At 38.7% G+C, this 12,996-nt stretch overlaps 1 protein-coding gene across 2 annotated transcripts in view; it reads right to left on the bottom strand.

Annotated features, from left to right (window-relative positions):
• LOC105490709 (cytidine and dCMP deaminase domain containing 1) overlaps positions 1–12,996 on the bottom strand; it is a 44,671-nt gene that overhangs the window by 7,170 nt on the left and 24,505 nt on the right. For both annotated transcript variants that reach the window (XM_011756592.3, XM_011756591.2), the window contains 3 exons: positions 11,031–11,080; positions 6,928–7,097; positions 4,744–4,933 (listed from right to left, as the gene is read on the bottom strand). In XM_011756592.3, the coding sequence (XP_011754894.1) occupies positions 4,744–4,933; positions 6,928–7,097; positions 11,031–11,080 (410 nt within the window). The remainder of the gene's footprint in view (positions 1–4,743; positions 4,934–6,927; positions 7,098–11,030; positions 11,081–12,996) is intronic.

Raw genomic sequence — 12,996 nt, forward strand, 5'->3', positions numbered from 1 at the left:
CAAGATCATCCTGGCTAACACGGTGAAACCCCATCTCTACTAAAAATACAAAAGATTAGCCGGGCGTGGTGGCGGACGCCTGTAGTCCCAGCTACTCGGGATGCTGAGGCAGGAGAATGGCAAGAACCCGGGGGTGGAGCTTGCAGTGAGCTGAGATCACGCCACTGTACTCCAGCCTGGAAGACAGAGTGAGACTCCGTCTCACAAAAAAAAAAAAAAAAAAAGAAAAGAAAGAAAAAAGAAAATATGACCAGGATTACTTTGCCTTTTAATGTTGTTATATCATAAACTATTACTTGCATCATATCATATCATTTTATATCATATCATTTATCTCTTCTGATTACCATATTTCATCTCATTCAGGAATAAATAGGGAAGCCTGAAGATTCTCAGATATTACATAGAATATTGGAGCAGCAGAAAAGAAAAATGGAGAGTAATTGGTATCTTATAGCACAGCCCTTCTTTTCTCAGCTGGCTAGAATCTCTATCAGAATCACTAATGACTTAACCAAAAGGCCCTGCTAGGGCACCAGTTAATCTGATGAGTGAACTGATGCTTATGTGTGACACACAAATATGGATTACCTGGGAGCCTCTTCCATAAGCATCAGTTCACTCAACAGATTAACTAGTTAACATCATGAGCCTTGAGGGGGGATGAGATACAGGACAAACATTTTACCATGTATTAAAAGTCCTTGGAAAGGGAGGACATCCAGAACTGGCTTGTCACTTATAGAAATGGGAGGTTTAGGCTAGTACCAAGAAAGAGAGAAGACTTAGAAAGGGTAGGAAGCTATATGAGAAATTACCAAAAAATGTTTAAAGTGAGGCATTTTTTGAAAGACATCAAACCACTAAAACCTATTAATTTGGGGAGACAAAGTAAAAACAAGTAACCCTGAATTCATGTTTAAGGACACTCATAAAAAGGCTTCTTATAACTGTAAAAACTTAGAAACAATCCAGGTGTCCAACAACATGGGAATGGTTAAATAAGTTAGACCTATGGGTTGGAATATTGTGTTAAATTATTTAAAATATTTTTTAAAGAACTTTTAGTGACACAGAAAATACAGCAACATGTTAATTGTGGTATCTATAAGTTGTGGGATAATACACATTCTTTTTTATTTTCCTAGTCTTCTACAATGAGCATATATTACTTTCATAATAAAAATAAGTAATATAACCTAATAGAGAGAAATCCATACATACTAAAGAGAAAACAAAGAATTGAGTACATGGACATGGATATAGATTGATAAAAATCTATTCTTGAAAACAGTGTTGCCCAGTCCTAGCCTGGTTTGCGACAACACCACAGAATAGAACTACTTATCTCAAGGTCTATGGTAACATATCAAAAAGGAAAGCAAAAATCTTTCAAAGTTAATTTCAATTTACTTTAATCTTAAAAACAAATACCAAATTTATTGACACACACTATTTTTGACAATCTAAAAGGAAGAATATAATCATTACTGAAATTCAGATTTAGAACAAATTCTAGTTCATGTTAATTACTGGCATTTACAAAACTAGGTATCTAGCTAACCATCTACATAATATTTGCAGCCAGGTCAGATGAGAAGGATGAGAAGATGGACAGTTTATCTTCACTGGAGGTAGAACAGAGAACAACCATGAACAGCCTTTGGAACATGTGCCTGAGTGAGGGTACTCCCTGGAGGGTCTGGCCCAACTGGGTGCTTCCTTTCCCACCTCTGCCCCTGAATATCCCCTTAGTCTTCCTGCCTCCTTCTGCTTCTCTTGCCCTATCTTAAGTTCTTCTGATCTCTTCATTCTCTTTACAATTGAAAAGCTATTAAAATCTACCAGTAAGCAAGATATTTCAGAATTCTCCATAACCCATCACTCATAGTCCTGAAGAGCTAGGTCACTTAATCTTTATGAGGAGAACTTGAAAAATCTACTTCTTCATACTCTTCAGGAGGAATGAAGAGACAGAAAACAAAAACACAGAAGTAGAGATTTCTCTGACTAATTGCGTATAAGCTTTTATTGAGTTTTACAAAAAAGGTCTTTCCCATCTCTGCCTTCTTTCAGTGCCATGTCAACACCCCTCTCTATTTAAAACGTGATAAACTTTAAATAAAACAATTAGAAAAAAATGACAATATTACAAATGGTAAAAACTTATGATACTTCATATACACATGACAGACACTGGATAGTATGTTTCTATATTTAATATTATATACATATACAATTATATGTTATATGTCCAAGTTAATCATATATATGTATGTTCTAGGTACCCTGGACACAAACCGATGTTTATAGCAGGAATGTAAAGCTGAAATTTATAAACAGTTCTTTTACATCCTTTTTCTTCCCACTGCAAATTCTAGTAGTTAAATGTTACATTAACTCATTCAATGCCAGGATTAAATCATTGGATGTCACAGAAACAATGTACAATTCTGGACAGGATCCTTTTGCTGTATAAAAGCAGTCCCCAACCTTTGTGGAACCAGGGACCAGGTACCGGTTTCATGGAAGTTTTTCCACAGACCAGATGGCGAGGAGTGGGGGATCATCAGGCTTTAGATTCTCATAAGGAGCACACAACCTAGATCCCTCACATGGGCAGTTCACAATAGGGTTCACACTCCTATGAGAATCTAATGCCGCTGCTGATCTGACAGGAGGCAGAGCTTAAGCAGTAAGGTGAGCAATGGGGAGCAACTGTAAATACAGAAGAAGCTTCCTAACTGGTACCCAGGGGTTGGGGAACCCTGCTATACAAGACATTTCTTGGGCAGCTGATGAACCTTGACTGGAATCTGTGGATTAGTGGCAGTAATGTATCAATGTTAATTTCCTGATTTTTATGGTTGTATTGTAGTTATGTGGTTATTTCTTATTTGAGGAAATAAAGGGTGAGCTGGTATCATGTCAACAACTTCTGGGAAAAAATTTCTTTGTAGTGTTTTTATAACTTTTCTGTATGCTTAAGGTTTTTTCCAAATAAAAAGTTTTTTTGAAAACCAAAATAGGCTGAGAACAGTGGCTCGTGCTTGTAATCCCAGCACTTCGGGAGGCTGAGGCAGGCAGGTCGCTTGAGCCCAGGAGATAGAGATTGCCAAGATGGCGCCACCGCACTCCAGCCTGGGTGAGATAGTGAGACCCTGTCTCAAAACAAAAACCAAAACAAAAGAAGAAAAAAAAAAAACCCACAGAAACCAAAACCCAAATAGTGAAGAGGTATAAAGAGTTAAAAGTTATTGAGTTTTCCATGAACTACCTCAGTACATTTTCGGAAATATCAAATAAGAAATTCTTTTTTTCTCGGGCCAGTCGTGGTGGCTCATGCCTGTAATCCCAGCACTTTGGGAGGCCGAGGCCGGTGTATCGCCTGACGTCAGGAGTTCAAGAGTAGCCTGGCCAACATGGTGAAACTCTGTCTCTATTAAAAATACAAAAAATTAGCTGGGCATGGTAGCGTACGTCTGTAATCCCAGATACTGGGGAGTGGGGGGGGGGGGCGGGGGTAGCAAGGCAGGAGAATCGCTGGAACCCAGGAGGCTGAGGTTGCAGTGAACCGAGATCACGCCATTGCACTCCAGCCTGGGCAATGAGTGAAACTCCATCTCAAAATAAATACATAAATAAAAAAACAAACAAATAAATAAATATTCTTTTTTTTCTGATTTTTCTCATGAGAAATGTGTGTGTGTGTGTGTGTGTGTGTGTGTGTGTGTGTGTGTGTGTGCACCTCCCTTTGTTTGGGGGTGGGGGTGACCTTTAAACTATTGCAGGGGATCCCAACCCCCTGGCAGCAACCAGTACTGGTCTGTGGCCTGTTAGGAACTGGGCCGCACGGCAGCAGGTGAGCGCAGGCTAGCGAGCATTACCGCCTGAGCTCCACCTCCTGTCAGATGAGCGGTGGAATTAGATTCTCATAGGAGCAGAACCCTATTGTGAACTGCGCACCTGAGGGATCAAGGCTGCGTGCTCCTTATAGAATCTAGTGCCTGATGATGTGAGGTGGAATAGTTTCATCCCAAAACCATCTCCCCATCTGTGGAAAAACTGTCTTCCACAAAACCGGTCACTCGTGCCGAAAAGGGTGGGGACCGCTGAAGTATTTTCACCTCTATCCACCACTCCAAGCCAGAAATGAGAGGGAAGAGATAGGTCAGGTACCTTTCTTTTATCAGCCACCAGATGGCACCAAAAGATCCACTGGCTCAATTCTCTACAGAGATGTAAATTCATAAGGCAGGAATCCATAGCTGAACAGTTGCAGTTAGGTAAAGGTTTGCACATATAAATAAACTCAATAATAATAATTTGTTGAAACTCGGCCTGGCGCGGTGGCTTACACCTGTAATCCCGACACTTTGGAAGACCAAGGCGGGCGGATCACCTGGGCTCAGGAGTTCGAGACTGGCCTGGCCAACATGGCGAAATCCTGTCTCTACTAAAAATACAAAAATTAGCCGGGTATGATGGCGGGCGCCTGTAATCCCAGCTACTCGGAAGCTGAGGCAGGAGAATCACTTGAACCCAGGAGGCAGAGGTTGCGGTGAGCCGAGATCGAGCCACTGGCACTCCAGCCTAGGCAACAGAGAGAGACTCTCTCTCAAATAATAATAATAATTTGTTGAAACTCTTTAAAAGGGTGGGAAGCACTAACTTACAATATTGCAAAAGGGTACCTAACAACATAATACAAAATACACCTGAAAAAAATGTGCATCTACTTACCGTAAATTTGCTAACACCTTCAAGCTCCCCGAACCTCATGTAAGAGATGTCGGCCTTCTTTTTTCCAACATCTACATCTCCTGCATAGATTTGTTTTATGCCTGCACCTTTAATTAAAGGTACACACTCATCACATGGGCACTTTGTCACAAAAATCATGCTTCTTTCTTCTGGTTTTATTTCTTGACACCTACAAAAAAAATTATAAAATATCAGAAAGGTCGTTTCTGAAAGGGAAAGTTATTTTTTAGAAAAATCTTTAAACACTAAAATGAGCTGTTTTAAAAACAGATTTATGACATTAATAATGATCATCAAGCCTTAGACTTGCTGAATTACTGAATGTTCAAAATATGTAAACCTACAAAACTGTTATGATACAACCTGAACATGACAATTATTATAACTAAAAATAATTTATTGATTCTAAGTAAGAGGTTCAGTTTCAGATTACAAAACAGATGAAATCAGGAAGATACAGACATCAAAGAAAGAGAGAAAAATCCCCGAATGCTTTCTAAGTAAGTATGTGTTTAGAATACTGGAATTAGATTTGAAACTGATACCTTCTTTAAGAGTTAATCATGTCTGACTAGACACTAACTCATCTTGTTAGACAAATGACACAGCCCTATCTGGTACCTACTGGATATTCAATAAATGTTCACTAAATGAATAATTAAATATTTAAGTTCTGTTTTGACTTATAGTTCCCTTACCCCTTCCCTATCATAGGATAATTTTAAAAAGAAAAGTTTCTATTTGACATATTCACACCTCTGTACAAAATGAAGCAAGTAAATCTGTAATGAAGAGGACAAGGAAAAGAATAGAGGAAATTTTGGGTGAAATTTTGCATGCTGAGGGTAGTTCAAGATGAAGGACTGCCCTCATCTGGGGCTATAAGGACTGGCTTCCGGGTTCTGAGGCTTAGGCAGCTCTCAGCCAGCCATCTTCAATTCCTCCACCGCCAGCCTTCCATATCCATCTTCCTTGTTGAGACTGTTACTTACATTCACCTGGACTAGGGCAACAGAATTCTCTGCATCTAGTCTGTTCAAACAATACTACCTACATAATCTACAGTGTGGCTCTGTCAATGCCATTCCATTTCTCCACTGCCTACCAAATGAAGCATAAACTCAAAGTCCTCTCGAGTCCAGTCCCAGCCTGTCCTTGTGAGCTGCATTTCCCTTGTGTCCACATTCCAACCTAACTGGAATATTCATGCTCCTAAACACACCACGGATTTTCCTACTTCCAGACCATTGCTTATGCTAGAAGCAAGAATGGTCTTCCCTTCCCTTCCATTTGCCCCAGTCTAGGAATCCTTTAAGCTCAGTTCAGATGCCAGTTCTTCCCTCAAATCTTTCCCTTGCACTCTCCCATTTGTCCATAGCAGCAGCAGAATGTCCGCAGCACTTTACATTTGCCTCTCCTACAGAATCCACAGCACGAGGTGGATGCTATCTCATATCCCCTACTGCATTAGAAGCTCTCCAAGGACAGGAGCCATGTCTTACAGTTTTTTAATCCCTTAACCTTAATGGTAAAGGCTGAGAAGTGTTTGTGACAATGATGTAAATTGACAGCTATAATCATTAACAAAACTTCTTTTAAAGCAATTTGGTTCATTATAAAGTCCTATTCTGAATACTGCAGGCCATTGTAACACAATGGTAAGTATTTGTGTATCTAAACATAAAAAAGGTAACGTGTGATGTTACAATGGCTACTTCACTCAGTAACAGGAATTTTTCAGCTCTGTTATAATCTTATGGGAACACGTTGTGCATGTAGTCCATCGTTGCTCAAAATGTCTTTATGTGGTGTGTAACTTTTAATAAATGTGTGCTCCAGATTTAGAAGACAAAGGAGCTCTTAACATCCAGAAATATGAGAGTCTGAGCAAGATCCCAAAGGATAAACTTCAAGCAGTTTCATATTGGAGAGAGGGAAGGGAAAAAAAGATATGCTCAACAAATGGGAAGGCCTGCAGAGGCGTTAACCTCAGTTCAGGTCATAGCTTCAGGTCTGGCAGGACCAAGCCTTACCAAAGTTATACTTCTGAAAGGAAACTTTCTTGGAATTTGAAAAAGGAAATAAATTGCAATTATAAGAAAATTAATTTCAACCAACACTTGCTACATTTTAAAGAAAAGTACACCAAGAAGGATTTCATACCTAAATGTCAAAGCATTCTGTTCCGCATGTATGATGTATCTGAATTTCCGTATTTCTCTGTCTTTCTGCTTGTCATCCATGTGTGGGAAGTCAGCATACTCAGATCCAACAGGAAAAGCATTGTAACCACATCCTACGAAGTACATGGCACCTGTTCCATCACAACTTCTCTACGAGAGTGAGCAAACCAACGGTTAGTTTCAACATTCTGAAAAGGCACTTTGCAATGTATTTTTGAAGCTTGCCCTCGTACTTTGTATAATGAATATTCATTCAATTTTCTACAGTAAACTATCAAAAAATATAATATCAGATCCTCCTACTGCAGTGTGATCTTGTCAAAGCAAAATTCCAAGAAAGCTGACCACTTCTCTAATCTATAATCCTAAGGAAGTCCTTGTTTTTTGCAATTAATTAAATACTATCTTACTTAACTCACAAATTATTTCATTTGATGCAGATATTACTCCCCAAATAAATTATAAGATCCTGGAGAGCAGAAACCATGTTTTATATTTCTTTTCTATCCCTTCAACATGTTCGAGTGTTCTGTACATAGCAGGGACTCAACAAGTGATGGTTAATTTGGTTTTTTTTCTTTTGAGATGGAGTTTCACTCTTGTTGCCCAGGCTAGAGTACAATGGCGCGATCTCGGCTCATAGCAATCTCTGCCTCCCAGGTTCAAGCGATTCTCCTCCCTCAGCCTCCTAAGTAGCTGAGATTACAGGCATGCGCCAGTATGCTCGGCTAATTTTTTTGTATTTTTTAGTAGAGACAGGGTTTTTCCATGTTGGTCAGGCTGGTTTCGAACTCCTGAGCTCAGGTGATCCACCCTCCTCGGCCTCCCAAAGTGCTGGGATTACAGGCATGAGCCACCGCGCCTGGCTGTGATTGTTAATTTCTTATGTGCTCTGTGCCATGCTACTGGTTAGCAAGTTGAAAACTTTTAAATACTTTAAACAGAAAACTTCTGTTGTTGGGCTAAAAATGTGCTATTGTGATTTAGTTGGAAAATAAAAAATGCATTTTCATCTTCAGTATTTATTGAACCTCTATTATATGCATATTATTATAGAACTTCTTACTTCAATGGCTTTCTTCTCTTTTAAAGAGAAATAGTAGTTAATATCAATGCTTTATCAATTATTAGAATGAAATATTTTATCAATATTGTGTGTGTAATAGTTTGGAATATACTATAAACCTCATAAATTTCAATATGTTATAATTACTCATGATAATATCAACAGACTCATTACTGTAGCAGCTTCATAAAAATCATGTAATAGTAGGCAAACAAAAGCCTGCAAACAAAATATTATCTCATTAATAAATCTGTTTGAACATTTACTAAATGTCAAACATCATGCTGATTTATTTATTTATTTATTTATTTAGAGACAGGGTCTCGCTCTGTCACCCAGGTGTGACTTCCTGGGCTCAAGTCATCCTCCCACCTCAGCCTCCCAAGTAGCTGGGACCACAGGTGCATGTCACTATGCCTGGCTAATTTTTTCATTTTTTGTAGTGATGAGGTCTCACCATGATGCCCAGGATTGTCTTGGGCTCCTGAGCTCAAGCAATCCTCCCACCCCAGCCTCCCAAAGTGCTGGGATTACAGGCATGAGCCACTGCGCCCAGCCATACTGAGTTTTATATGCATCATTTCATTTGATCAATTCTTGAAACAACCTAAAGAGTGATACTATTAATATTACTGTTTACAGATAAGGAAACTGAGGACAAGAGTGACTAATTGTCTAGGGTCACAAAATGAGTAAGTAACACAGCCAGAATTCAAGCCCAGGTTACTTGACTCTAAGCCATGTGTCTTTCCATTTCACCGTGCTGCCTGCCGGCCTGCTCTAGAGATAACTAGAAACTGACATTCTCCACAAAATTTTTAAGAACCAGATGTTAAGCCAAAAGGCTGCCGAGCATTCATGTACACACAAATGAGAGTTCCAACCACTGGCTAGACCTATGCTAGGTGCTGGAATACAACTGTAAACAAGACAGAGAGTCCCTACCCTCATGAGCCTTCTAGTCTGGGGAGGGTAAGAAATTGGACAGATAACTTTAACTGTGATGAATGTCACAGACAAGTTGTACAGAGTGCTATGGAATTTCTGTCTGAGGAGCCTAGTATTCTAGTAGGAGTTAACAGTTGGGGTAGAGGTAAGTAGAGTCAAGAGGTATTTTGAAGGTGGAATCCATTGTGCTAGGTGATCGTATGTGTACAGTAACAGACGAGATGGTGACCACTAGCGAGGGAGAAGGTTAGCAGGGAAGATACTGGATGAGTTGAACTTGAGGAGTTTGTGAAGCATCAAAGCAAATAGATTACTTTCTGTGAAGTCCTTGAGGCAAAATGTAGGCTCACCTTTCAGTCAGCTATATAGTTACTAAATATCTCTTGATTCTAGCCTCCTAACCCATCCCCACAACTCCAAGTCCTCATCTCTCTTTTATTAATCTCCCTATTTCCTGTCTAGCCCTACTTCATTCATTTATAATACAAATCTGATCAAATCGTTTCTCCACTTACAATATTCTTGGACTGCACTGTCCGATACAGTCGCCACTAGCCACATGTGGTTAGTCTAGATTGAGAGGTGCTGCAGGTGTAAAATACACATAGAATTTTGAAGATTTAATATTTTTTACATGCAGAATATTTCATTAATTTTTATTGATTACATGATTAAATATTTTCTTAAAATTAATTCATCTGTTTTCCTTTTAAAAATATGGCTCCAGCCAGGCAAGGTGGCTCACACCTGTAATTCCAGCACTATGGGAGGCCAAGGCAGATGCATTACGAAGTCAAGAGATTAAGACCATTCCAGACAACATGGTGAAACTCCATCTCTACTAAAAATACAAAAATTGGCTGGGCGTGGCGGCACGTGCCTGTAGTCCCAGCTACTTGGGAGGCTGAGACAGGAGATTTGCTTGAACCCAGGAAGCAGAGGTTGCAGTGAGCCGAGACTGCGCCACTGCACTCCAGCCTGGTGACAGAGCGAGACTCCGTCTCAAAAAATATATATATATGGCTCCTAAAAATTTAAAATTCAGTTTGAGGCTTGCCTTTTCTCTCTACTGGTTAGTGCTGTTCTATAGTATGTCACTGCCAGGATAAAGTCCAAAATCTTTACATGGGATATAGGGTTCTTCATGGTCCAGTCCAATTTGTTGCTTACTCTATGTGCCAAATCAAATGCATTTTCCCATATTCTCTCTCTCACCGCAATCTCTGTGTGTTATTCTCCTGGTCCCATTAACTTGTTCTGTCTGATTATATCCTCCTAATCTTCAAGAACATTAACATTATTAATATTAAGAATATTCAGGGCAGGCATGGTGGCTCACACCTGTAATCCCAGCACTTTGGGAGGCAGAGGAGGGTGGATTGCTTGAGGCCAGGAGTTCAAGACCAGCCTGGTCAACATGGCAAAAGTGGTGGTAGGTACATGCCTGTAGTCCCAGCTATTCAAGAGGCTGAGGCATAAGAATCACTTGAACCCAGGAGGCAGAGGTTGCAGTGAGCCAAGATTGCACCACTGCACTCCAGCCTGGGTGACAGAGGGGGACTCTGTCTCAAAAAAAAAAAAAAAAAAGAATATGCATGTTATCCTCCTGGTCCTATTGACTTGCTCTGTCTGATGAAATTATCTTATTCTTCAAGAATATTAATATTATTAACATTAATAATATTCACCGAGTATTTACTCATTTTTCCAAGCAAAGGTTCCTCCTCTATGTTCTCATGATATCAGTTATAATTACACTTACATATCAGTTATTTTTTACTTCTACGTCTCCATCACTAAACTATGAGGCCATAAAACGTGATCTTTAATCCCCAACGTTCACTGTGGCACAGTGCCTAACCTGTAGAGAGTGTTTAACAAATGTTTGCTGAATGAATGTGTCTATCTAGAAAATTGTTGAGGGAATGAGCAAATCTTTATAGATCTTCATAAATGCACCATTACAAAAATATTAATCTTAATGGTCAATAACCTCTAATGCACCGAAGACTGAACTATGTTTAAACAAAATCCAGGTTAAATATTTAAAGAATTGTTTTCATACTTACAGATTTCCCTTCTGCCCAAATGACTGCCCCAACTCCTGTTTTATGATCCTCTGAAAGATATATGGCATTTAACTCAGTAAAAATTACGATGTTAGTTTTAGAAATATATTTTTCCAAAAATAATAAAAACTAGTATCAAAACATACTTCATAAATGTAGCAGCAATCCTTGATATCTTCACTAATTACAGAAAAGTATTAAACACTTTTAAGTATGGAATATGGGAGCTAGGTACCAAATAACTAGAGAGAGTCACTACCAACTCAGTCACACATACGTATGTGGAGGCCACTAAATGGCAGTGTCCGCAGTCAGTTCCCTCAAAGCTGTAGCCAGGACTAAGTGCAACTTCATTGATTCTCCATTAACAAGCCGGTTTCTAAACGACTACTTCTGATAGATGATAAAATTGAATAACGGTTTCAGAACTAATGGATTTTGTGTAATAACTGTTCACAACAACCAAATTTGTCTTTTCTCAGTATTATTTATACTCTAATCATGGAAAATATAGCTTATGAAAATGTTCTTACTAAGAAAAAAGTTCAAACTTCTCATACAAACATAAATAAATCTTTATGGATCTATCTATCTATCTGTTGCTAGAAAGTACATGAAGAGAATTCTGATTTAAACAAAATGTTGTCCTTTCCTTGACTTTCAGTTTACTTTGAGGGAAAAAGAATGCAAGTTAATGACATCTTGCACATTTCTAAATCAAATAGCAGAAGTTATAAACAAACATAAGATTATAATTTCCCTGTAGAACCAAAACCTTTGCAAAAGTAAAGCTGTACTTCTTAAAACCATTAATCTGAAACAGAAAATTTAAAAAAAAAAATAGAAATTCTATATATTAAGGATTTACTTTTTCCTTCTATACAATGTTGAGTTTCAAATTTCTAAGACAAATTACACTAATTAGGAAAACCATAGTATTTATCAAAATCTTAATAAGGGACTAAGGTAGTTAAGTGGCACATTTACACATAGAAAATAACAATTATCTGTGAACTTACCCTAGGGCATTTTCATTTTGGGGAGGATTAACTGAAACTGCGGTTTCACCCTACAGTTTCCTAAAAGTGAATCCCTCCAATGATAACATTTTTAAATACCTACTTTCCAGTAAAGGTACAAAGAAAATTTGTGCCACAATTGCATTAAAAACTAGAATGAATGTCTTATTAAAAGGTTAACTTTAAAACAGTTATGATACTCTAATAAAATTTCCCATCTCAAATTCAAGCAAGCTCTGGTTTTCAAAATTATACCACAAAGCATTTGTACAATTTATGTTAAACATGTTTATTCATGATCTCATTTTTACCCTAAAGGTAAAGCAGATAAAATTTCCATTTCTAGATGCAGAAACAGGCAAAGAAATATACTAAAACTTAGCCCTCCGGATCCAACTTGCTTGGCCTTTCCTCCACCTTGCACCATGACATAAAGAATTCCTTGACACAGCCTGGCCAACATAGTGAAACCCCGTCTCTCCTAAAAATACAAAAATTAGCCAGGTGTGGTGGTGCATGCCTGTAATCGCAGCTACTTGGGAGGCTGAGGCAGGAGAGTTGCTTAAACCTGGGAGGCGGAGGTTGCAGTGAGTCAAGATCGTACCACTTCACTCCAGCCTGGGGGACAGAGAAGGACTCCATCTCAAAAAAAAAAAAAAAAAAAGAAAGAAAGAAATCCTTGACAAAAATTTCCATTTATTGAATGCCTCTTATGTTCCAAGTACTGTGAGAACTTAGGATGCAGTGGTGAGGGAAACTGTAGTCCCTTCCTCATACGACTTACAGTTGGATGGTGAAGGAGAACAGCAACAAGGAAACAAACAGTACTTTATGTGCTGTGCTCTGAAGGAAATGAACGAAGCTGAACGGCACAGTGCAGGGGATGACTTCCTTCTATAGAGTAGAGGGAAAAGGGATTTTGATGTAAACAAAATTGGGTTCCTTCC

The sequence above is a fragment of the Macaca nemestrina genome, chromosome 16 (assembly GCF_043159975.1).
Source record: "Macaca nemestrina isolate mMacNem1 chromosome 16, mMacNem.hap1, whole genome shotgun sequence".
Taxonomy (NCBI): Eukaryota; Metazoa; Chordata; class Mammalia; order Primates; family Cercopithecidae; genus Macaca; species Macaca nemestrina.